General features: G+C 32.9%; 1 protein-coding gene across 12 annotated transcripts in view; it reads left to right on the forward strand.

Moving 5' to 3' along the window:
* CEP128 (centrosomal protein 128) overlaps nucleotides 1-24725 on the forward strand; it is a 541441-nt gene that overhangs the window by 309179 nt on the left and 207537 nt on the right. The window contains exon 19 of one of the 12 annotated variants that reach the window (XM_074235607.1): nucleotides 4757-5920. The exons of the other annotated variants lie outside the window; for them this stretch is intronic. Within the exon in view, the coding sequence (XP_074091708.1) occupies nucleotides 4757-4809 (53 nt within the window). The 3' untranslated portion in view covers nucleotides 4810-5920. Of the gene's footprint in view, nucleotides 1-4756; nucleotides 5921-24725 lie in introns of those variants that run through there. 12 annotated transcript variants of the gene reach the window in all.

Raw genomic sequence — 24725 nt, forward strand, 5'->3', positions numbered from 1 at the left:
TATGTTAGCAAACATACCAAAAGACTTGTTCAGGTACCTGATGACAGTACAATGATTATAAATCAGTTTCAAGTAGATTATAGTCAGTTTTCTATTTTCCATACAAAAGGTGAGTAACAACAACAAGAGTAGAATCTTGAAATGCTATGTTTCAGCCATAAGGCTTACAAAATAAACAAGCAATTAAGTAACTCAGAGTTTGGGAGTTTATTATCATCCAGATGGTTATTAAGGCTTACCTAAAACTCTCTCTTCCCTTTATCCTCTCCCTCATAAAGCAAGATCTTTTTTTTCCTTGTAAGAAACATTTCTCTAAGAGTGTCAGCTATCTATCCCTTTTCTCAACTTGCATGTTAACCTCCTTAGTTGACTCCTTAGTTAACCACCTCAGACCTTCCCTACTCTTTTGGACTCTAGATTTCACCATTTCCCAAATCCTTCGAAAAGTCCTGCTTTTATACCCACTGAAGTAGTCAATGTTTAAGGGATTCAGCACCCTCATCATCATCATCATCTCCAAAGTTAAACACCATGAACTTCTACTGCTTATAGATTGAGAAAGTGGGTTTTAGTGGGTTTTTTACTACTCATGCTGCTTGGTTTTCTGTCCATATTTGAAACCAGACTTTAAAGTCAAGATGGTATAAACTAATGAAAGAAGATTAAAAATACATAAGGGAATCTAATTTTTCAGTAATATGGATGAGAATAGACATCCAAGGACCTCCTTACTGAAGATAGACATGGATAGGCATCTGAATTATGACTTGTAAGGTTTTTAGAAGGGTAATAAAAGAGTTAGTCAACCAGCTGAACAACTGGCAGCTTCACTTAGAGAGGACTATCTGAGATATTATTCTCTTCAAGGTTGCCTTGACTCTCTCATTAAGTGATTAATTGAAGTGGCCACAACTTATAATGGAAATCAGGACTGTTTCTCAAGATAGGACTTTTGAGTTTCTAGCTGGTTTTCCCAATTTTCATGGAAGATTTCTCACCAAAGTAGAGCTACCTTAAGTAAGTAACCTGTCACCATAGGCACTCCCACATGTGTACAAATATCTTGAAATTAAAATGCTTTAAACATATCAATTAAAGTAAGTTTGTTTTCTCAACTAGCTTAAGATTTCATCTTTAAAATGCTGCTATTGTATAAAATCAAAGGAGAGAGATAATATCAATGATACTGAAGCATAAAAGCAAATAACTATTAAAGTTATGTGCCCTGAACTTATTAACTGAGTAATTACATCAAAGTATTTAGTTCATATTTTAAACTGTAGCCATTCTATTGATAGAATATCAACAATTTTGGAGGGTCAAATAATAGAGATTAAGGAAAAAGATGTGGAAATGCAGTGTGCCCTCATCTCAGTTATTAAAGTAATAAATTTAGTTGGGATTTTATTATATCTTATGGCATTACTTTTTCTCCCCCACCATTTGTTGGGGTATATGCTTGATTACAAACTATCAATCTAAAACCTGGTTGGATACATCTGGAAAACTAATTTAAATGTCCTTGCAAATACTGCCCCCTTACTGCAGGAAGTGAGAAAAATATGGATACTTGTCCAGATTTCTCTTTTCAAATTCTTGCACAGAACAAAGTTTTTTTATGTTGTTGATGAGGACAATGGTATAATTGATATTGGTTTTTCTAGAGCTGAATTTTAAGAGGTGTGGGAAATTCCTTGGCATGAAAAAACTCTTTCCCAATTCAGACTGGCTAATCATCAGTAACAGGATTTGAGGTTCATAGATTTAGAGACAGAAGGGGTGTTTTCTTAATTTTCTTAATTCAGCCTCCACTATTTTCAGATTAGAAAATGAAGATTCAAGAAATTAGGATCACATAGTTAATAAATTTCAAAGTTGGGATCTGAACTCAGGTCTTCCTGACTCTATGTCCAGCACTGTCTCTAGATTACTGAACTCCTCTAAAACCCACTTTCCAAATCTATAATTGTGGGTTGGATAAAATAAACTCCTATGGTTTCTTTCATTTCTAAGTTTATGATTCTCTGATCTTGTAATCTTATGCCTTTTTTTCACATGAAGCTTAGTTTGGTCATATTCCATAGTAGCACACAATCTCAAAGATAGAAAGAACCATGTAAATTATATTCTAATTTCATGTCTAACATATGAATCCCTTTTGCAAGTGGTCTTCAAGTCTCTGCTATTATTTGATCAAGTCCATTATTTTGACTACTCTGATCTAAAAGAGTTTCCTTAATTAGATTGAAGTCCATTTTCCTAGAACATCCTTGCATTTGTCTTAATTTTGCCCTGTTGGAAACCTTGAAGAAACTTCTTTCAGGAAGACTTCAAATATTTTTTCTAATAAGCTATTATAACTTCTCTGATCAATTTACTTTCTGCATAAAATTTTCTAATTCTATGGTCTAATCTAACCCTCAGATCCTTCCTCCAGGTTGACATAGATCCATTCAGTAGTCACAATTTTGGGTTTTATTTAAACACATCTACCTATAAACCTAAATGATTCAACTATTTTATCTACAAAGAGAAACTTTGTCAGATGTCTTCCGGAAATCTAAATGCTCTGTGTAGGCTTTCCTTTAAAAAAAAAAAAACCTACTATTCCCCTCTCCCAACCTCACCTGATAGCTTTAGACATTACCTGCTTTTGGAAGCCACATTGTCTTTTAAGTGAACATTGATTCTCCTTTTTCCCCTAGTTTCAGCTCTTAATTTGTTATATTACAGTTCCCTTTGAAAATTCTTTATCACTTTTTTTTAGGTTTTTGCAAGGCAAACGGGGTTAAGTGACTTGCCCAAGGCCACACAAGCTGGTAATTATTAAGTGTCTGAGTTCAGATTTGAACTCAGGTACTCCTGACTCCAGGGCTGGTGCTCTATCTACTGTGCCACCTACCTGCCCCCTTTATCACTTATTCTTAAAAATTAATTTATTGATATATTTTTCTTGATAAATCATATACCTTCCAGTAAAGACCTTGTCAGACCTGTATAATATGCATGCACTGAGAAAAGAATTTGATTATTATCAACAGAAGAAAAAAAGTAACATTTAATTTTAGCAGTATGCTACCAACCAATGCCATTAAAATTTACCAGAAATGTATTGTCTTTCTATGTTAACTTAATGTTGTTATAATTATCATGTGACTTTGATTCAATTTTCCTCACCCAGCATCCTTTCATCCAAGTCTTTCCATCTTTTTTTTCTGCATTTTTTTATATTTTTACTTACCTATAGCATTACTGGTTCAGTCATCTTTAATTTTTGTACATATTTTTGTCATCATAAATAATGCAATCATGAGCATTTTTATATACATAAATCTTTTTTTGTTATCTTTAACCTCTGTGAATTATATAGTCCTAGGAGTAGGATTTTTAGCTCAGAGTAGGATTAATTTCATAACTTTTCTTAACATAATTTCAAATTGATTCCAGAATAGCTGAACCAAATCACAACTCTACCAATAGTGACCACTGACCACTTTCAGTTTTTTTTTATCCATTTCTGGTGGATGAATGCTACGTTTTAATATGGCTTAAATCTGATAACTCTAAACCCATCTCATTTTCTCTTTTATTCTTAATATCCCTTGATAATCTTGACTTTATATTATTATAAATGAATTTTACTATTATTTTGTCTAATTTGATTAAGTTCCTCCTTCTTAATATGATTGGTGTGCCCTAAATCTATAGATTAATTTGGGTAGTGTACTATTACGACTATATTGACTTGGTGTAGACATGGACATTGGACATATTATGATACATGATTATGGAAGTTTCTCTGAATATTTAGGAGTTTTATTTTGATAAAAATTGTAGTTATTTTTCTCTTTTATGTGTCTTGGTAAGTTCATTCCCACATATATTTTCCCTATTAATTCCAATATTTGTTAATTACCAATTAATATTTTTTATCATCTGAAATAGAATTTCTTTTCTTTCCTTCTGAATTTTATTAGTAATATGCAAAAAGGGTGATGTGTTGATAGATTTTTGGTACCCTACTACTTTCCTAAAGTTATTAATTATATCAGTTAATTTTTGTTTATTCTCTGAAATTCCAATAATAAATCATCATGTTTTTTGAAAGTAGAGATAGGTTTGTCTCTCATGGGTCTGTTATTCCCTTGATTCCTTTTTCTTATCTTATTGTAATAGTTACTATTTTTAGCATTGTGTTCAATAAATTAGAAAGAATGGACAATCTTTGTGCTTTTTTTTCCTCAATCTTATTTGGAAAGCTTAGAGTCAGTTGCAAATAATTCTTGGTATTAAATGTAGGATTTTGATCTTATTAAGATGTATACTTTTTAGTGTTTTAAATATAAATGAAGGTCATATTTTCTTAAAGGCTTTTTTGCATCTGTTGTATAATCTTGTTATTTTAAATATTTTTTGTTATCACTATGATTAACCACATTGAATATTCTAATATTGAAACATCCTTAAATTTTTTGGACCATAGATGAACAGATATCAGTATAACTAGGTGTTGCAGTGAATAGAGTCAAAAAGACCTGAGTTCAGATATAGTTTCAGGTACTAGCTACATATAACTCTGGGCAATTCACTTAATTTCTAGGTTCCTGAGTTTTCCTCAACTATAAAACTGGAATAATATTATTGTCTACCTCACAGAGTTGTTGTGAGGATAAAATGAGATAATATTCATAAAACACTTAGCACAATACCTGATCCACACTAATAAATGATTGCTCTTTTTCCCCTTCCCCATAAGGAATGAAGAATATGCCGAATTCAGAAAAATATAGAAAGACCTGGATGAAATGATAAAGAGAGAGAATCAAAAGACCAGTATACACAATGACTACAACAGTGTAAATAAATATATAAATCCAATCTGGTCCTACTGGATGTTTTTTTTTTAATATATATTGCTATAGCCTCTTTTCTAAAGTTATCAATATTCTTTTATTTATAGATTTCTTTCTCTGCTTTACTTTTCTTGGTTTGACTATGAGTTTCATAATTGCCTCATAGAAAGAGTTTGGTAACATTGCCCCCTTTTTCTGAATCTGAACACTTTAAAGTTATTAACTTTCCCTTCACTTATACCTTCACAACATCTTTCATATATATTCCCTTTACTCTCTGTAAGCACCACCTTGAACTTTGGTTTTCTGTTGGTCTTCCAGCCTCAGTTAAATCTTTCCCAATTTCAATCCATCCTTTACTCAGCTGCCAAAGCAATTTCCCCTCAGTAAATTCCACTGACACCCTATTAGCCCAAAGATAAAATATTAAATCCTTGGTCTGGCATTTAAATCCCTCCTCAATACTGTCAGTTTCCTGCTGTTCTGGTGGTCTTACACTTTACTTCATGTACTCTGTAATTTGGCAACATCAGCTATCTTGCTCTTTCTCACACATCACATTGTATCTCTTAACACTCTTTTCACATACTGTTTGTTCCCTATGGCTGGAATGCTCTCCCTCTTCACAGTTGTATCCTAGGGTTCCCTGACTCCCTTCAATACTGAGATCAGATCCAACTTTTTACAAGAGGCCATTCCAAAATTCTCTTCTCCATACTCTCTACTTATGGTGCTTCCCTTGGAGATCACCTTCCATCTATTTTGTATGTACATAGCTGTTTGCATGTTGTCTCCACAATTAGGATGTGAACTACTTGAAGACAGGGATTGTGCACAGTGTCTGCCACATGAGACTCATTTAAGAAATACTTAACTGACTGACTTGTAGATTCATCCTGACCAAAGGTTTGAGTCCACTACTCTGCTACCCAACTCCTCACTGCCTCACCCCTGCTTTGGGGGGGGGGGTATTTATGACTTACTGAATTTCATTTTCTATAATCAGTTTCTTTAGATTATTTATGTCCTTTTTCTTCTGCTAATTTGGGGATTTAACATTTTTCTAAATATTTATTAACTTTTAGATTTGTTGACATATAATTGTAACATTTTAGTGTCTAAATAATTTTCTTTTTTTTCCTCTCCATTCATTTTGAATGTCCTCTTATTTTTAATTTTGATTTTGATACTCTGGATTATATGTATCTGTGTGTTTAATAAAATTAGATAATGATTTAACTATTTTCTGGGTATTTTCACATAACCAGCTCTTAGTTTAATTTATTAAGTTATTTTATCTTATTTTTAGTTTTAGAATTTTCTATAATTGTACTTCTTTGGGGATTATTAAGTTGCTATTCTAGATTTTTTGTTGCATGTTCAATTAATCGTCTTTATTCTTTTGTTACTATAAAATTTTAGAGATTTACATATTCTCTAAAGTCCTCTTTTGACTCCATTTCACAAATTTTTATTTATTTTTGCATATGTATAAGTATATTGTTTATGTATATACACATATATACCTATGCATGTGTGTGCATACATGTTACATACAATATATAGATGTATGCACATGATATATATTATATATATATATTTTTTTTTAATACGCAAAACATTTTCAGGGAGGTTAAATAAGATCTAAGTTATTTTTCCTCCCATGCCCTCCTTATTTTTTTCTCCTATATTTACTTTACTTATTGATTTCTCTACAGTTTCACAGTTATATGTCCTATAGCATGAATTTCCTCTAGATATACTTGGTACAACATGTGGTAGTTGCATTTTTTCCTCCCTTGATCCATTCTGGAACTGTGATGTTAAGAGTGCAAGTGCAAGAACTCCACTGTCCTTGATGGAAAAATGTTTGTCATTTTTTCATATTACCTTAGTTTTCTTCTCTTTCTTGCCCTTCTTTCATTTTCTTTCTTAAATACCCAAGTAAGGAGTTGGCTTAGTTGGATTTCTTGCCCGGTTTTCTTTAAATTGATTTTATACTCTACTGCTTCTCTGTTTTATGAAATGATATTAATCTTCCTAAACTTCCATCATCCTTAACTTTAAGATTCTATAATGTTTGTGAGCAGCTAAGTGGCCCAAAGGATAGAGTGCAGGGCCTGGAATCAGAAAGACTCATCTTTCAGAGTTCAAATTTGGCCTCAGACCCTTATTAGCTAAGTGATCCTGGGCAAGCCACTTAACCCTATTTGTCTCAGTTTCCTAATCTATGAAATAAACTGGAAAAGGAAATGGCAAACCATTCCAGTATCTATCAAGAAAACCTAAAATGGGTTCACAGAGCTGGATGGGTACAACTGGAAAAATGACTAAATTATACCAAATAATGTATATATATTTTAAATCAATATTATTGTTGGGTGCAATCTTTTGTTGATTGGCAAGTTCAGCATATATTTGTGCACCAAGGCCTTTTCTGCACTCTTTTGGTTGAGTTGTAGTTAATTGCTTATTATATTAGATTAATATTATTTCTTATATCTGTTTTTGATGACTCACTGCTGAATGCATATTTGAATAGTTCAGGACTTACGTCTTTGAATTTTATTCCATATTTTTTCTTCTTGCTTTTTATTCATTTTTGATAGATCACTGATTTTTCAGGGAAAGCAAACCATATATTTCTTTGGATATCACTTTGATTTATACTATATTATACATATGTGTGTTTATATGTATATATATAGATATAGTTTTGACATAGATATAGATATTCCATATATATCCACATTATCCAAATATATAAGAAAGATACTGTGCCTGTAACTTCATTGTTACAGTGAGAACTCCAATATGAGGAAACACTCTTGATCAAAGCAGGTCTACACCTTCTCTGCAACTTAGAGTCTTAGAGAATTATATAGAGCACAAAGAGATAAAGTAAGATTATATAATCAAGAAAAAGAATGTGAAGCATGTGTTTGTGGCTTTAATATAGACCAGCTTTTTAACTACTGTTCTCTGGTGTGTGTGTGTGTGTGTGTGTGTGTGTGTGTGTGTGTGTGTGTCTATACAGACATTCATAACCTCCATGTTTATGCACATATACATGTAAGTGCTACTTTTTATCAGACCTAAGATTTCATTGTTATAGAGAACTCCCAGTAAGGAAACTTCCTCTACCAATGCAGATGTGCTTTACTTTATAGTGTTCAAGAACTTTGGGGAACACTGAGAAGTATTCAGAATTATATCATCGTTACTTTTCAAAAGTAGGACTTGAACCTAGGTAATCCTGTCCCTGAAACTAATTTTTTTCTTTACTGCATAGTCATCTGTGTCTGTGTATTATATATGTGTGTGTATGTGTGTATACATATCTACATAAATTAAGCTGAATTCATCATCTTAAAATCTAGGAAATATACATCTTTCATTTTCTTTTTCAAAAAAAAGGATTGTAGTTGGATAAACTTACTCATTTCTCTTAATTTATGGATATAGCATGGTTAGTACTATTCCTGTGCTTGAAGCAATTAGTACATTATCATTTGCAAATTGGAACATTTGGGGTGTTTGTCAGAGAGGAATATCATTTTCCAATTGGACAGTAGGAAGTTCTCTCTAATTCTGGGGAAAATATTAGGTATGTACCTGTATCCCTGTCATGCTTGTTTGATATCTGTCATATTCAGTAAATCCTTGAATAATTTTAGTCATATCCACTATGAAATAATTTTAATATATATTTGATACTTTAATATGAGAATGTAAATACAAATTATTAGAATTTGTGAGCAAGAGTGAAAATTTAAATAATTTCTTTAGAAGTGCTAATGTCACTAATAACTGGGGGAATCACTTTTCACTGAGACCCCCTAAAACATAATATCATGAATAGAGACCATCCAAAATCTCTGGAAGCTCTCTTCCTCATCTCCGCCCCTCCCCATTCCCAATTAATCCACTTTGCTTTTGGATGTTCCCTGGAATAGAGCTACCCTAGCCATTGATTGGAAGGTGAGTTAGTGAAACCTCGCCTCAGTTCTCTCTAACTAGATAGTCATAGTCTGAATTTCATCATAACCAGCCATTCTACTATGACACCAGGGCTTAATATAGGCATCTTGCTTTTTGCCCTGCTCTACTCACATAACATTCTTTCCCCATCCTTCCCTTGCCCATCATCATTTCTCAGGCAGCAGTAACCAAATCAGTGTTACCACTTCTTCTAGAAAGGGCATGATTCTGTGATTCTGAATTGGAGGCTGCCTATCATTCTCTCTTAATTCATTCCCTCCCTATTTACCTTACTCCTCCAGAAGAGGATTTTAGCTCCTGCTATTGAAACACCTGTCTCTTGAAACTCCTGGCTCTCTTTAAGATAGAGCAGGGGAAGTATCCTTTAAGAAGCTTCTTCTCATCTCCACAGTTGTTAGTGTCTCTTGATCACAACTTATTTAATTTGCTTCTGTCCAATGTTTATTTCTCTCTAAATATCTTGAATCCCCTGGTATACTGGGCAGTGTTTGTCTTCAGGTGAGAGACTATGTTACTTTTGTAGTTAGTTGTATCCTTGGTACCTAGCTCAACATGTCACTTAACTGTCACTTAACCTGTTTGTGAATTGTTTGAATCTTCCCAAAAGCCCAACTTTGTGACTAGGTTCTGTGGGGCTTAGAAGGAATGTCTCTTGATTGTTTTCTCAAAAGAAAGTATGTATGACCCAGTAGATTGAGAGTATTAAAAAAATGGGGGTGGCTAGGTGGCACAGTGGAGCACCGGCCCTGGAGTCAAGGGTACCTGAGTTCAAATACAGCCTCAGACACTTAATAATAACCTGTGTGGCCTTGGGCAAGCCACTTAACCCCATTGCCTTGCAAAAACTAAAAAAAAAAAAATCAAAGGATATATGATTGATTAGGACCTTCATATCAAAGATAGATTTTCATTGATGCTTTAATAACAAAGCCCCCTTTATGGCAGAGATGTGTGAGCATTCCAGGGAACTCAATTTACATTAGTAAATTTCATTACTAATTCCATTGATAATTATTAACCTAGTAGTTTAAGATGTTTAAACTTTTAAAGACCAGTACTCCTAATTACTGAAATCATATGCTTCTCATTAAACACATAATAAAAATATTTTATTTTAAAATATTTGTTTTCTTTTTTCTCCAGGAGTTTTGAAGTAGCATTTTTCCTGAATAGTTACTGGCTTTCACTTTGAAACAGTATGCTTCTTTGCTGTGATTTTTGAATATATAAAGTCAGTTTTTTTATAATGGCATCAGATTATCTTATATTAACCTATATATTTGTTTTTGGTCGTGGTGTAGGTAGATTTATGCTACTTCTTATCTAAACAACCCTGTGTGTAATTAATTATGAATCTTAGAATCTCTGTAAGTCATACCTCTCTCAATGTTCATTTTAATGTGATATTTAATAAATAAATTAGAGCAGTTTCTTATTATCATTAAACAATGGAAACACCAAAGTCTTTTTAGAAAACAGTCTAACAGAGTTCTGCTTTAATTTTAGAAGAATGATTATTAGTATCCTAAAAATTATGTCTCATTTATAGGAAATAGCACAAGCCTGCAACATAAGAGTAACAGGCTGGTGGTGCTGTCGTGTTAGAATTATAGCATTTGTGCAGAATTAATTTAATTTGTAGCTTATGAGATAGGGGCTGCAAGCAGAATTCTAATATTATTCTTACTAAGCTAGAAATTGCATGAAATAATAGGTAATGTTATTCTGGTTATCTTTCCAAAAATTTCTTCATGTCACAAGGTCAATTTTTCTTCTGTGTGCGAGAGAAAGAAGATAAATTAAGCACTTACTCTCACACCAGACTTTGAAAATAGACATCTTCATTATTTAAAAGTTTCCTAACACACATTCTCATAAACACACACACACACACACACACACACACACACATACACACACATACAACCCGACCCTCAAATATAACACATCTATACATACATAAATACATATATATGGTATAGTTTTCATTAGTAATTTTCATTACTATTAGTAATTTTTAGAAATTTACTAATCAGAAATTTACATTAGTAAATTTCATTACTAATTTCATTAGTAATTATTAACCTAGTAGTTTAAGATGTTTAAACTTTTAAAGACCAGTACTCCTAATTATTGAAATCATACGCTTCTCATTAAATACATAATAAAAATATTTTATTTTAAAATATTTGTTTCTTTTTTCTTCAGGAATTTTGAAGTAGCATTTTTCCTGAGTAGTCATTGGCTTTTACTTTGAAACAGTATACTTCTTTGCTGTGATTTTTGAATATATAACCAAATACATGAAATTTATTTTAGCATATGATATGAAATAGTTTTCATATGTATTAAGGAAACGAATTTTATTAGGCATCTGTTATATATTGTGCCTAAATCTGGTGTTGGATTTATAAGATAAAAGATATATATATATATATATATATATACACAAATATATTCATACTTAAATATGTACAAATATACACATGCCTATATATGTACAAATATACATATAAACCTGTATGTGTTCACATATGCACAAACTTTATATTTTTTACAAAATACTTGCAAAATAGAGGCAGGATAATTTTAGGTGGAAGGCAGTGACCATGGGGTAGGGGGTGGGGTTATCAAATGGAACCAAGAAAAGTCACATACAGTAGGAGATATTTTAATTGAATTTAGAAGGAAATCAGAATTTCCAAAAGGTAGAGTCTAGAAGGGAGTACAATCTAGGAAGCAGCTAATACAATGCCTGTAGATGGGAGGTGGAATGCCTTGTGTAACATCAGGTTGGCCAGTAGGATTGGGTTTTAGAGTATGCCTGAGAAACCAGAAAAAGTAAAATGTGGCTAAGTTGTGAAGAACTTCAACTCCTACAGATTGATAGGCCCCAATGAAGGTTATGGAGTAATGAGGTGACATGGTATAACTAGCACTTTAGAAAATTTATTTGGAGACTGCATTAAGGAGAAAGACTTGAAGCAATTACAACACTATTGTAATTGTTTGACTGAGAAGTGATGAAGGCTTGAACTGTGGTTATTATATTGTGACTATAGAGAAGGATTTGGGAAAGCTCTTATAAAAATAGAAATAGTAAGACTTGATACCTGATTGGAGAATTGGGGTGAGTTAGTATAAAGGGTTGAGGATAATGAAATACAAGTTGCAAACATGAGTAACTGAAAGAATGATGGTATCCTTGACAATAATAGGGAAGTTCAGAAGAGGAATGGCTTACTGGAAAAAGATAATGAATTATGTTTTGAATATGTTGAGTTTGCGATGCCTATCACACATTGTTTGAAACATCTAATGGATAATTGATGATAATCTCGGGAGGTAGACTAGGGTGTAATACTTTTTATTAGGGGATCATTTGTATAGAAATAAGTCTGCCCATTAGAACTAAAGAGGTTACCAAATGGGAAAGTTTACAGAGAAAAGAGAAGGCCCATGAAAGAGATTTATGGTATATCCACAGTTAGTGGAAGTGATATGCATCTCGCTAAGTTGTCTGCAAAGGAACAGTCAGATAAGTAGGAAAAGAACTAATTACACAAAAAGCTGGAAAGGAGAGGGTAACCAGGACGGGTCATAAGTGTCAAATATTAGAGAAGGAAAAGACCACTGGATTCTAAATAGATATACTTACTCACTCTACCAACTATCTATATGTGTCAATGTATGATGCTTATATGAATTATTAGAAAAATTTTAAAATATATTTATTAAGTGCCTTTTGGGTTCAAATACCAGTTCCCCCTCTTCATTAATAGTTATTTAGCAAGTCAGCTTCTGGAACCCCAGGGTCTTTACTTAAAATAAGAATAATAAAAATTTGACTCTATACCTCCAAGAATTATCATTAAGAACATACTTTTTAATGTTAAAATGAGATGCTAAATAGTATTTGTGGTTTTAAAAACTGACACTTTACTATATGATAGCGATGTTGTGATTTTTATGTCTACAACCCCAATATTTAACTAGGGCATAGTGACTGGGACTTTATCTTAGGGTAGGAACAGTTCAAGCCAACATCTAAACTCATTTAGAACTGTAGGAAACACTGATGGACTTAAATAGCAAGCTGCCAAGTGATATACTTCTTTACTCTATCCTACCACAGTGACTCTTATAGTTACATACTAAGTCAACTCTCATGGGCCCAGCTCTACTATATTTCCCTCTACTGATATTTGAGTAATGGTATCCCTGTGTTCCAGTGTCTTTATCTCCTGGGAACAGGGTGATATTTCTACTTCTTATTCAATTATCTACCCCTATTCCAGTAACATATCCAAAATTTAAATTAGTGCATATTTCATTCTGTCTTTTTTCTAATTAAAACAAATAAACAGTTTGACCTTTCTCTCGGATCTATACTCAATTCCTTAAGTGAGAATGTCTAAACAGTGAATTTTATCCACCTAATTTTTTTCCTAATTTTAAATTTGGTGGTTTTCTTTAACTTTTCTGATATCTCTCCTGATGTGTATTGCTATCTCAAGTACAATATTAAAGCTAATGGAATGGTTTTACTTTTGTATCCCTATTACCAATGCCTAACATGACAATAGATAGTGATTGATTAATGATTCTTTTAAAAATCTTTCCTTTCCCTTCACTCTTTGGGCCCATTGCTATCCCCACCATTTTCTCAGTCTTCTTGCCATAAAGTGTTCTTCCATTTCTCCTAAATTAGCAAATTGTTGCTAAATTTTGCCACAGTTTTCTCAAGAACATGTCTTCAGCTAAACAGTTATTGATAATCTCTGTCAGAGATTATCTTTTCTTATCTTTGTCCTGTCAAGTAAATTTTCAGTATTTTTCTATGTTATCTGTACTCAGATGTTTCTGTATACTTTATGTTATTAATTTCAAACATTGTTGTACACTTCTTATCACCTGCTGGGCCAGCTATTTTAGACCAGTTTTTTATTGAGACTAAATATAAATTTGATCCACCTTTAACACTATTAATTTCTGATACAGAAAAATCATTTAACCACAGATTTACTCTGTAAGCCTCATGTATATATGATTTTTCCCCAAAGGCATGCCAGAGAAGAAAGAAAAATCCCACAACTCAAAAAGCCTTAGTTTCACAGTATTATCATTATACACCATGAATAGAACAAGTTGAATGAGAATACACATAAACATACACAAACACAGACACACTCAGACATGCACTTGCAAATATACATGCACAGTGTACTGAGACCCACACTCAGACACATTCCTTCCATGATGTCCCTTGTGCCAGTACAAGGTTTCTATTCAACACCTGGCCTCTGATAGTTTTCCCTCAGTACGTTCAGATTATCCATCAGTCCCATGGGTTTCATTTTACCACTCTATGTCTTGACTATAGTTAATCTGATTTCTCAGACGACACTTTGTTGACCTTTGTCTATGTAGGTGTATGTATGTATGCACTTGTAGGTATATATCACATTGCTTATCAGAGAAGATGCAAAAGTGAAAATTCTATTACTATCTGCCCTCAGATATCGGGTCACATTAGCAATTACCTTTCTTTTAATTGTTGTTATTGGATGGTAGTAGAAGTTAATTTAAAAATAAATACATAAATAATGAACTGTCTGTGTCCAAGAATGACACACTGAATCTCTTAAACAGACAAAGCTGACAACTCTTCTTGAAGTCAGATTATGGTGCTAAGCAAACGATTTTCTTTGATATATTCTTGATTCTTTAGGGAGTATAGATGAACAGCTGTCTTTCTTACGTAGCCAAGAGGAAATCTGCTGACAAGTATAAATATAAGTAGAGCAATAAAAAAGCATGTAAACAAAAAAAATGTTGATTCAAAAGTTTGAGTCAAATTCAATTTCCTGTCTCTATCATTTTCTATATCCCTTAGCATAATTCTTCCATAGTAGCCATGCCCATAAGCAGTGTCAGACCCACAATGACAAATTACATTTTAAAAGTTATAGTAGGTGAATTGGAAACAAATTAAGTTTTAATTTCTTTCCTTCGTTCTCTTGCAAGATCTAAATTATCCATTTAAAGTACTGTGCCTTGGTGATAGCTATTAAAAACTTGGAATATAAACAAGTAAGGAGACAGGATATTCAATGAGACTTCCATCTTAGCTTGGGCTTCTCAAGAGACCTTGTCTTCAAAAAAGATTTTTATAGGTACCTTTTATTGTCCTGCATACTATTAGGACATGTCACCTGTTATTCTTCTAGATTACAAAAGGCCTTTGTTCTTTCTCAGAAATGACCCTTGGCTGCCTTAATGAAAAACGTTTCAGGCATCTTCCCCCCTTCCTTCCTCCTGTAAGCTTTTTAAAGGTTTGTTCTCCATTATTAATGTATAAATTACACACTCTGAGAGGAGATCTTTTTGTATCATTTCTCTGGAAGAACTTCAATATTTTTAATAGTCAAGAAAAATATCATAGAGATAGATTTCCTTAGTTTGATAAAAAAAGATTTTGCCATTAAAAAAATTCTACTTATTTTTATTAAATGAATTGGTTTCCAGCTAGTCAATTTTGGGTGGATAATCTATTCAGTATATCTGGTTCAGTTCTATTTGTACCACATTAGGGTGAGACCAGGACAGCTCAAAACAGGAAAAGTTTGTATAGTATGCTTTGGTGAGACCCAGATCCAGTAAAAAGAAATGGGGATCTGGATGGGAGGTGACGGCCAGTTTGAGGGGAATTTAGTAATACTATAAATATTAATTCTGGTCTTTTTCTTGGTCAGAAGAAGTAACAGTTGAATTTGCTTTTCTTTTGATTTTGTTTTTAAAATGCTAATTTTCAAATTTCCTTTTAGATTCAGGTACAGTATGACTAAATTTAATATGCTCCAGAGAGAACTTACGGCTTTCAATATTTAGTTTTGAATAGTTCCAGGGTTAGAAGGGATTCAACTTCATAGTAGTAGGAAAGAGTGAGAAATCTAGTTTCTCAAGGATTTTGAGGTCAGGGGCATGAGGCTCCAGTCCAGATATCTTAAATTGGTGTCAATGACTTACTTTTCTTCCAAGTTGATTAAAAACAACCTGTAGTTAACTTTATGGAGAAAGAAGATTGAAAAATAGACTTGACATGAGTGAATTTACTTCTTCGAACTAAATTTTGTCAGTATTTTCAGAGTCTTCTACATTACAATCTTCATTTTCCTCTTAAATTCTCAACAGCTGCTTATTAACCATGAAATCTAACTCTGACCTGTATAAACATTTAAATGAAAGTTATATATTTAATGACTGTTAAATATTTCAGAAAGTTTTAAGATGGTCTAGGGGTCTTCTTGTTCTAGATCCCATTAATTGAATAGCTATAAAATAAATCAGAAGTATTTAAAGTTATCACATTGATGACTGTTTCACTACTATTACAAATTGATCGGTAAATATGTATCAGCTCAGAAAAAGGCTTATGGAAGGCACGCAGACTTGGGAACTTGCTACCACAGAAGCCTCTGACTAGGGGTAGGGGGTTGGGGGTTGGGGGGGAGAAGAACTATCTATAGAAGGCCAGTTGTGACTGAGACTATTCTAGTATCTCAGGTTTGAGTAGAATGAAAAGATAGCTTTCTTGTTCCTCATCTGTTGATCAGAAGACTCCTCAATGAAGATCTAGAACTCTTTGTGTCCTGACCCTTTTGGCTTTCTTTGACCAGAGGAAATTCCAATTTAATATTTTTTCATTTGAATTTGAAATGAGACAGAAAAAAATTGTTTATTAAAGTAATATTCCAATTTAAGTGTGTTTTGATTATAATTTTATTCTTTTAGTAGTAAATCGTTTTCCACTGCAGTACCCTGATATTTTATCATCATCATTTAAAGGCTATTTTGAGTTTTGAAAGGATATGCTAGCTCTCACAGGTCCTAGAAACCAGAAGAGCCTAGAATAATGGCCTAGTAAATAGATGAATTATTTATCTATTTTCTAAGGACCAGACTAACTCATTTAGAAAGACCCATTACTAGGCCGTCCTCATAATGCTAAAAGTCTTAACCATGGCTTTTCAGAACTCCCATTTACAAGTCATAAAAGGGCTGCAATCTTCTTGCAGTTGACACATTGCTCAAGCAATGAAATCAAAAGAACACTGATTTATAATAATTATAACTATGTTACAATCATGATTGGTTGTCATCATACATATGAGAAGTTAAATCAAAGGGGTCAGTAAAAAAGACTATAATTCCCAAAATATTGTACTAGCCAATAGGGAGACACTGAAGGTTAGAAACTGAGGACAATGGTGAGGGATAATCTACTTGAGAAGATGGGAGGAGATGAGGTCAAAGATACAGGTAGAGGGCTTTAATTTGGCAAGGGGAGGGGCCAAGTTTTAGAAGCAAGAATGAAGGAGATAGTGGAGGAAATATTGAGGTGATGGGAAATGAGGAGGAGCAGAGAAGAGGAAAATATTAGCTTCATTGTTTTCATTGAAGTTTGGGGCTATATCCTCAGTTGAGAGGGTAGGAAAGGACTCTGTAGAAGATTTGAGTAGGGACAAAACATTTGGATGGTTGCTGTGGTAACTAGAATAAGGAATTAATTAGGAAGGTGTAAAATGATTACTTTGCTGCAGTGAGGACCTAATTGAAATTATGTAACATCAATTTGTAGTCAGCATGATTTCTATGAACTTTCCTATTTTCCCCTGAGCATTACATGAATAGGAATAAAGGAAAATAGTGGTGGGAATGATCCAACCTTGAGAGCTGACAAAGTAAATTCTGGAGTCAGACATGGATCAAGGAATGTGTGAATATAGGTTAGTATATAGTTGAAATGATTCACCAAAGAGATTGAGGAAAGGGGAGAGAATGGAGGGGTGATAGCTTGCAATAGAAATGAGTGGTGAAAAAACTGGAGGGCTAGTGTCAATAAAGGATCAATCAGATTTAATAACTGAAAGGGACTTTGAAGTCACCCTAGGTCACTCTCATACTCTTAAAGATGGAGAAATTATGAAATTGTGATCTGGAGGCTTGCCATGGTCACAGAAAGATAGTAAGTAGCAGTCAGGATTTGAATTCCTGTCCTTTCATTCCAATTTCAGTGCTCTTTACTCCAAGTGTAGTGCCACTCAAAGCATGAAAGTAGAGAAATAAATTGATTTGGGCCAGAACATAGGATTAGTGAATGTATTAAATTAGGATGGAAGTCTGCATTGCAGCTAGATTATAGAGGATCCTTAAAGTACCATATATGGAGTATTCCTTTTGGGATTCTCTCTCTCACTTCCATTCACAGTGATGAGTCAGTCCTCAGAGAGTAGGTACTAACTGTTGTAGCTCCTGAGTCTCCATCAACATATCTGCATTTGACAGTCAGCCAGTGGGCATGAGGAGTTCTAGACAAAGACATTTCCTGAGTTGGCAGAGTGCAAACTGTGCCTGCAAAGCATCCCTCCCACCTCCAGTAAATCTTCTTCCCCAGTGAAGACAGTATTGGTGCGAATGATCATCACATGCATGGTCCTCTGATATGTAGGGAGGCTCACTTTCCTCCCTTCATGATCCTCAGCAAAATGAATATGTGGCTCCTCTCAATACTTGGTTGTCAATGGACTGAACTAACTATAGTTGAACTTTTGCTCTCCTCTGCTACAGAGACATTCCTTGAAACTGCTTCCAGACATTAGTCACTAGTAGTATCCATATCTGCCTTTAACTATGTTGAGTCCCTTTTCTGGACTCCCTTAATCTTCCTCAGAAGAAAGTAGGTAAGTGACTTGCCCAGGATCATAGAACTAAGCATCTGAGGCTGGATTTGACCTCAGGCCTTTCTAATTCAAGCTCTAATACTCATGGCTACGTCAACTGAGTTGGAGGGTGGAGGACAATCCCCACACAAATAAATCAATAGATCTATATGTGTATATCTATTTCAATATAGAGAGAAATAGAGTTATACAATATGAAGTCTCATTTTTACCATTTTAAGTTTTCCCAGATTTATGGAGTTCTGATCCTTATCCCCCTGCATTTAAAAAGAAAACAAAACTTTTGGTTTTTATCAAGCACTACTCTTCATGGCTTTTAAATTCACAATATATTGGCTTCTATTTCTGAATTCTCTTTTTTTCTGAATTCCATTGATATATTTCTCTATTCTTTTTCCAAACCAGGCAGGTTTTGTAATTATTGTTTTAGAGTATATTTTGAGTTTTGGTGAGCCTATCTTCTTTTGCTGGTTTTCTTCTTCATAGTTCATTATATTCTTGTCTGGTTCCTTTTGAATTTTGTTATGGTTTTATTTAATTCTATGAAATAACTTACTGATATTTTGATTGGCATTGCATTGAATTTACTTTGGAAAGGATTGACATTGTTATTTTATTGGCTGAACCTAACAATGAACATGAATGTTGCTCCATATTTTGGGGTCTTAGTTTCTGTCACAATCACTCTGAAATTGTTTCTGTTGAACAATTTTGTGTATACATTAAATTACTGGAAAATTGGGATACAATTTCTAGTTTTTGTAAAGAGTTTTTCTATTTCTTAGTTTCATGTGATTATTTGAGTGGTATATCACAAGGTGTGTCATTTTGTGGCTTTCTCTTTAATTTATTACTTTTTTGTTACCATGATTATTGTAGATTTTAAATCTAGGCATAAAATGACATCTGTAAATGCATATATTTTAACTCTTCAAAGTCGGTACTTATTCTTTTAATTTCTTTTTTATGCTTTATTACCAGGGCTAAGATGATTAAAACTGTTATATAGGAATGACTAGATTGAGCATCCCTACTTAGCAATGTTTCAATGGGAATGCTTTTAATGTGCATCCACTGTATAAAATATTAGTTTAAGGATTCAAATAAATGTTTTTGGTCCTGGTATGTAAATAGCTTCCTGTTCCTATTTTTGAAAATATTTTTTATATATGAGTACTTTGTATTTTTATGAACAGATTGCTCTGAATTTTTTTATTTTTCCTTGTTTATATAATTTATTATGTTGATACCTTATAGTAAACATCCTTAAATGTTATGGATAAATTATATTTTGTCTTTATTCTCTATTTCATTTAGTATTTTTGTAACCATGTTCATTAGTAATATTGATCTATAACTTTCTTTTGGCTTTGGCTTTGTTTTAGAGATCAACATGACATAGGACTTGTAGAAGGAGTTGAAATGTGAATATCTTTATCCTTTATAATACTCTGTAATATAGGAGTTATTTGTTCTTCAGAACTTTGGTGAATCTTATGAAATTTGTTTTGAATTTTTTTATTTTTGTGCCTCTTTATTTAACATTTATTCTGAACTTAATAAATATCAAATGCAATGGGCATTTCCATATATATTATAGAGCAGAAAAAGATTGTATATGTAACTGTGACTATCCATTATTTAGAGATTAATTTTAAGGTCAGGATGTGATTTGCCAGTGTTGTCCTGCTTGTCTGTCATTTCTTCTGGCTTATCTTCTATTTTCCCTTTTTCAGGGAAGAATCTGAGGCAGGGAGCAGGGGAGATATTCTATAATATCCCCTTTCCCCTCTCATTTTCTCTGAACCTTTACCCATTTGGGGAAAAAAACACCAGAGAAAAGAAAATCTTTGAAGCATATAAAAACTGTCAAGTAAAACAAATTACCACATTGATCATATCCAGAAATGTATGTCTTATTCTGCATTGTCAGTCCAACATCTTTCTGTCAAGTAGTCAAGTGGTGCTTTGGCGTTGTGGTTAATCATTTCATTGATCAGAGCTCTTTTAAGTCTTTCAAAATTGTCTTTCTTTATGATGTTGTTATTATTATATGAATTGTTCTCCTGGTTCTATTTACTTTATTCTGATAGCTTTGCTAATATCTTTTTATGGGACAACTCTTTAATGATTTATCTGAACTTGTTTATGTAGGTTACTTGTTTCACATTTTGTTAATTTGAATATTATATATTTTATCTTTATTAAGAACATAATAATATCTAGCTTTTATATAATGCTTTAAAGTTTTCAAAGTTTACATATGTTGTTTTATTTGATCCTAACCTTGATCCTTAGCCTATCAGGTGGGCACTAGTATGATCCACATATTTTTTATATGAGGGAACTGAGGTTAGGAATAGTTAAATGACTTTCCCAAGACCATACAACTAGTCAGTATTTGAGGTAGAATCTCAATTTATAAGTCTATTCACTGTGCCACTGTCTTTAATAACCATCAGTATTTCTAAGATTCTCAAGTTGATTAACATACAAATGTGTTTCTGATAATCTTCTTATATTGTGTTCTTATTATTTCTCCTTTCACATCTTTAACTTTGGGACCTTGGTTTACCTCTTGTGTTGACTGTTTTAAAACACTATCATTTAATTGTTTTCTTATTTTCAATAGTCTGAAGTCTGTTAACTTGGTTATTTTTCCTTTAATTCTGAATTTGGGGGGGCTAGACATCAAGTAGTTTGCTCCATTTCTATGTTTTTTAAGTGTATATTCAATTTTTTAATTTTCTTTCATATCAATACTGATATTTGGGGCTATGAATTTGCTCTTGAAAATTGCTTTGTATTTCATAGATTTTTAATATGCATTATCTTTATCTGTATCATAATTATTATTGTATAATTTTCTCCTTTGCCATTTTTATTTCCTTCTGAATGTGTATTGTATTCATTGCATTATTTTTATTATTAGTTAAATATCATTATAATCAATATATGCATATATAATATATACATATAATTTTTGTTTTATTTCCTTAGGGGATCTAGAACATATTATGAAAGGGATATTTTGTGTATTTTTCTAGTCAATTCTCTACCTAGTTCTTTACTTAGCTGTAGTATTTGTCCAAGATAGATGACTGGACTGTCTGTCCATAAATTGTCCATCAGTTTAGTATCATGGTCAATGTAATAGTTGTTTTTAAACCATTTCTTTTCTAATGTGTGGTCAGTTAATATAGATTTATTTGAGTGATTATGAATCAAATTTGGGGACTTTTTTCAGGGTTTCGGGTCTTAATTTAAAGCACACAGTATTATTTGCAAACAAGTATTTGTGTCTAATCTGCTCTATGTCCTCCATGACAGTGGTAAACCACCACTGAACTATACCCAGAATTTAACATGGGAGGCTAAATTGGCCTTGGGAAATTGTATAATTCTTTTAATAATGCCAAGAGAAGACCATCTTTTAAACATTCTTCTGACAATGATGTATGGCTATGAGTCTTGAATTTTCTGTTTCAAAAAAATGAAGTTAAGAATCATCCCAAAAGCCACTGGAGAAATAGCATATAATAAACTTGATCAGAATACTAAGGTGATATTATTCAAAAGAACATTACTAAGGTGATATTATTTTAAAAAATAGTAAAGTACCTTAGTAGAAAAATGTATGGAAAAAGTGAAGCAAAAAGAGTAAAGCATTCAACCTATGGATAACTCACAAGTTCCACTGTTATAATGTTAAGACCCTTGGTTAATTAGGTGGACCCACGTGATGAATACATGGAAGGAATTGGTTCTGGATAGACAGAGATGGATAGCTATTATATTGCATTTTTTTAAAAAAAAATACATCACTAAAATCTCAATTTCATGGAAAAAGTATAAGAAGAATGTTTTTAGGAAAGAAAACATTAATCACTAAGAGCTAGCATAGATTCATAAGTGAGAGTCAAACCAGAATAATTTTATTTCCTTTTTTCCCCACAGCTTACTAAATGTGTATTTTAGAGTGCTCTCAACATAGATCATAGACATAGAATGTGTAGCACATTTTAGCTAGTCATTCACTACACTCTCTTTTGATATTCTTGTGGATAACATGGAGAGATATTGAATGAATTGGGTCAAGTAGATTTAGAATTTAATGAAATAATCATTTCTATATAATGATGTCATTGTTACTGATGGAAGGTCTTAGAATCTGTCTATGACTCTGTGTGCCCAACAATCTGTCTTTCACTTGGATGAAAATATAGATGGTATGCTTATCAAATTTATAAAAAAAGTTTAGAAAAAGTTTATATTGATAGTTAATACATTGATAAGACGATCATGACTCAGAGAGAGATCTCAACAGGTTAAAACATGGGTTCATTAGATTCAAAATTGGAAATGCTTACAAAAGATGTGGTCCAAACTAAGCTCAGAGAGGTCAAGTGGACTTATTAAGTGTTATACTTAATGTTTTGAATTCAGTTCCTCTGATCCCAACTTCAGTGCATTTATGTCATATTTACTCCAGTTTGGTTTGTTTCATCTTACAACATGAAATTTAGTAAGTATAAATTCTGTTTGTGGTTAAGAAAATGATTAGCAAAGTACAAGATCTAGAGACATGATTTATGTCAAAGATTTGTTTGTGTAGTTTGTGAATTTAGTGAATCAATCATTGTCCATGGCAGTCAAAATGCCTAAGGTTATATTAATAGAGGTCTAAGACAAAAGAAAAGATAATCTTGTAGTGTATTCTGCCTTGAGGAGATAACATCTTGAATATGATGTTCAATTCTGACCTTCATATGTTAAGAAGAGCATTGGAAATTGGTTTGCATTTGAAGGAGAGTCTTAAAAATCATGCTTTTGAAGACAAGCTGAATTGATTTAGTATGTTTATAATAAAGATTTTTTCCCCATCTTTATAACTTTCTTTATGTCTTTGAAAGACTGTTATTTAGAAGAAAGAATTTGAATTTGTTTAGATCCAGAAATTATAACTCAATGTTATAGGCAGATGATGAAGAGAGACAAATTTCAGCCCAAAATAAAAGGAAAACTTCCTAACATTGTTGCAAAAGGAAGGAAAATATAGCCAGGACCTGGGGATGTTGTTGCTCTGTGGGTAAATTATAATAGTTTGGAAGTCATTTCTCTTGTTCAAGACATTAGAGGTGAAAGCTCCAAGAAAGGAGGCCATAGCCCTCCTTTTGAAGAGAGAGAGAGAGTAAATTAAGAGCTTTGTAGAAATCAAAGAAAATTATTTTTAGAGTCTCCTCGCCTACTAAGCATAGAATAATGTAAAGAGGCACTAAAGAATCAAATGGGGGTGGCTGGGTGGTACAGTAGATAGAGCACTGGCCCTGGAGTCAGGAGTACCTGAGTTCAAATGTGGCCTCAGATACTTAATAATTATCTAGCTGTGTGGCTTTTGACAAGCCACTTAACCCTATTGCCTTACAAAAATCTTAAAAAAAAAAAAAAGTCAAGCATTAGTCTGAGAGGTTCAGTCTTTCAAAGCTAGACAGCACTTCCAGTCCCATCTCCAGTTCTTATAGCAGCAATAGGTTCAGTGGATTATTAAGAGACTTCTGGTGCCATCCAAAATTTCCAGTCCCTATATAGTCAGTTCTGCTACATTTTAATGTATATATTCCTAAAAGTCATTGAATTTTGCAAAAATCATGCAAAATCACAAAATTTAATCGAAAAATGGTGTTATGAGAATAGCACTCAAAATTTTTCTCAATAACACATTAGAAAAAGATAAGGATTTAATTAAAAACCATAGCATATTATGTGTTAAAAGGTTTAAAAAAAATACCTGAATACTACCATAAAATGCTAGTGACTATCTGTAGTCTTTCCCTGCTGCTTCTTATCCTGTTCCCACAAGACTCAGGTTAGCAAAATCAAAAGCTGCAGGCCCCAGTCCATTACCCTATAGTATGGGAGTGGAAGGTGTAATTTGTGCGTTGTAGATCAGTACTCTTCTGCCTCTACGACATCAGAATATATTAAACAGATATGGCACTCTACCTTGAAAAAAGATGTGGTTTGCTTTTATTTTTTTAAACATGTGATATGTCCTATGTACTAGGCACTGTACTGGGCATTTTGCAGTCGTTATCTCTATTTGATCCTCAAAAAAAACCCCTCCTTA

This window comes from Macrotis lagotis, chromosome 4, assembly GCF_037893015.1.
Source record: "Macrotis lagotis isolate mMagLag1 chromosome 4, bilby.v1.9.chrom.fasta, whole genome shotgun sequence".
NCBI lineage: Eukaryota > Metazoa > Chordata > Mammalia > Peramelemorphia > Peramelidae > Macrotis > Macrotis lagotis.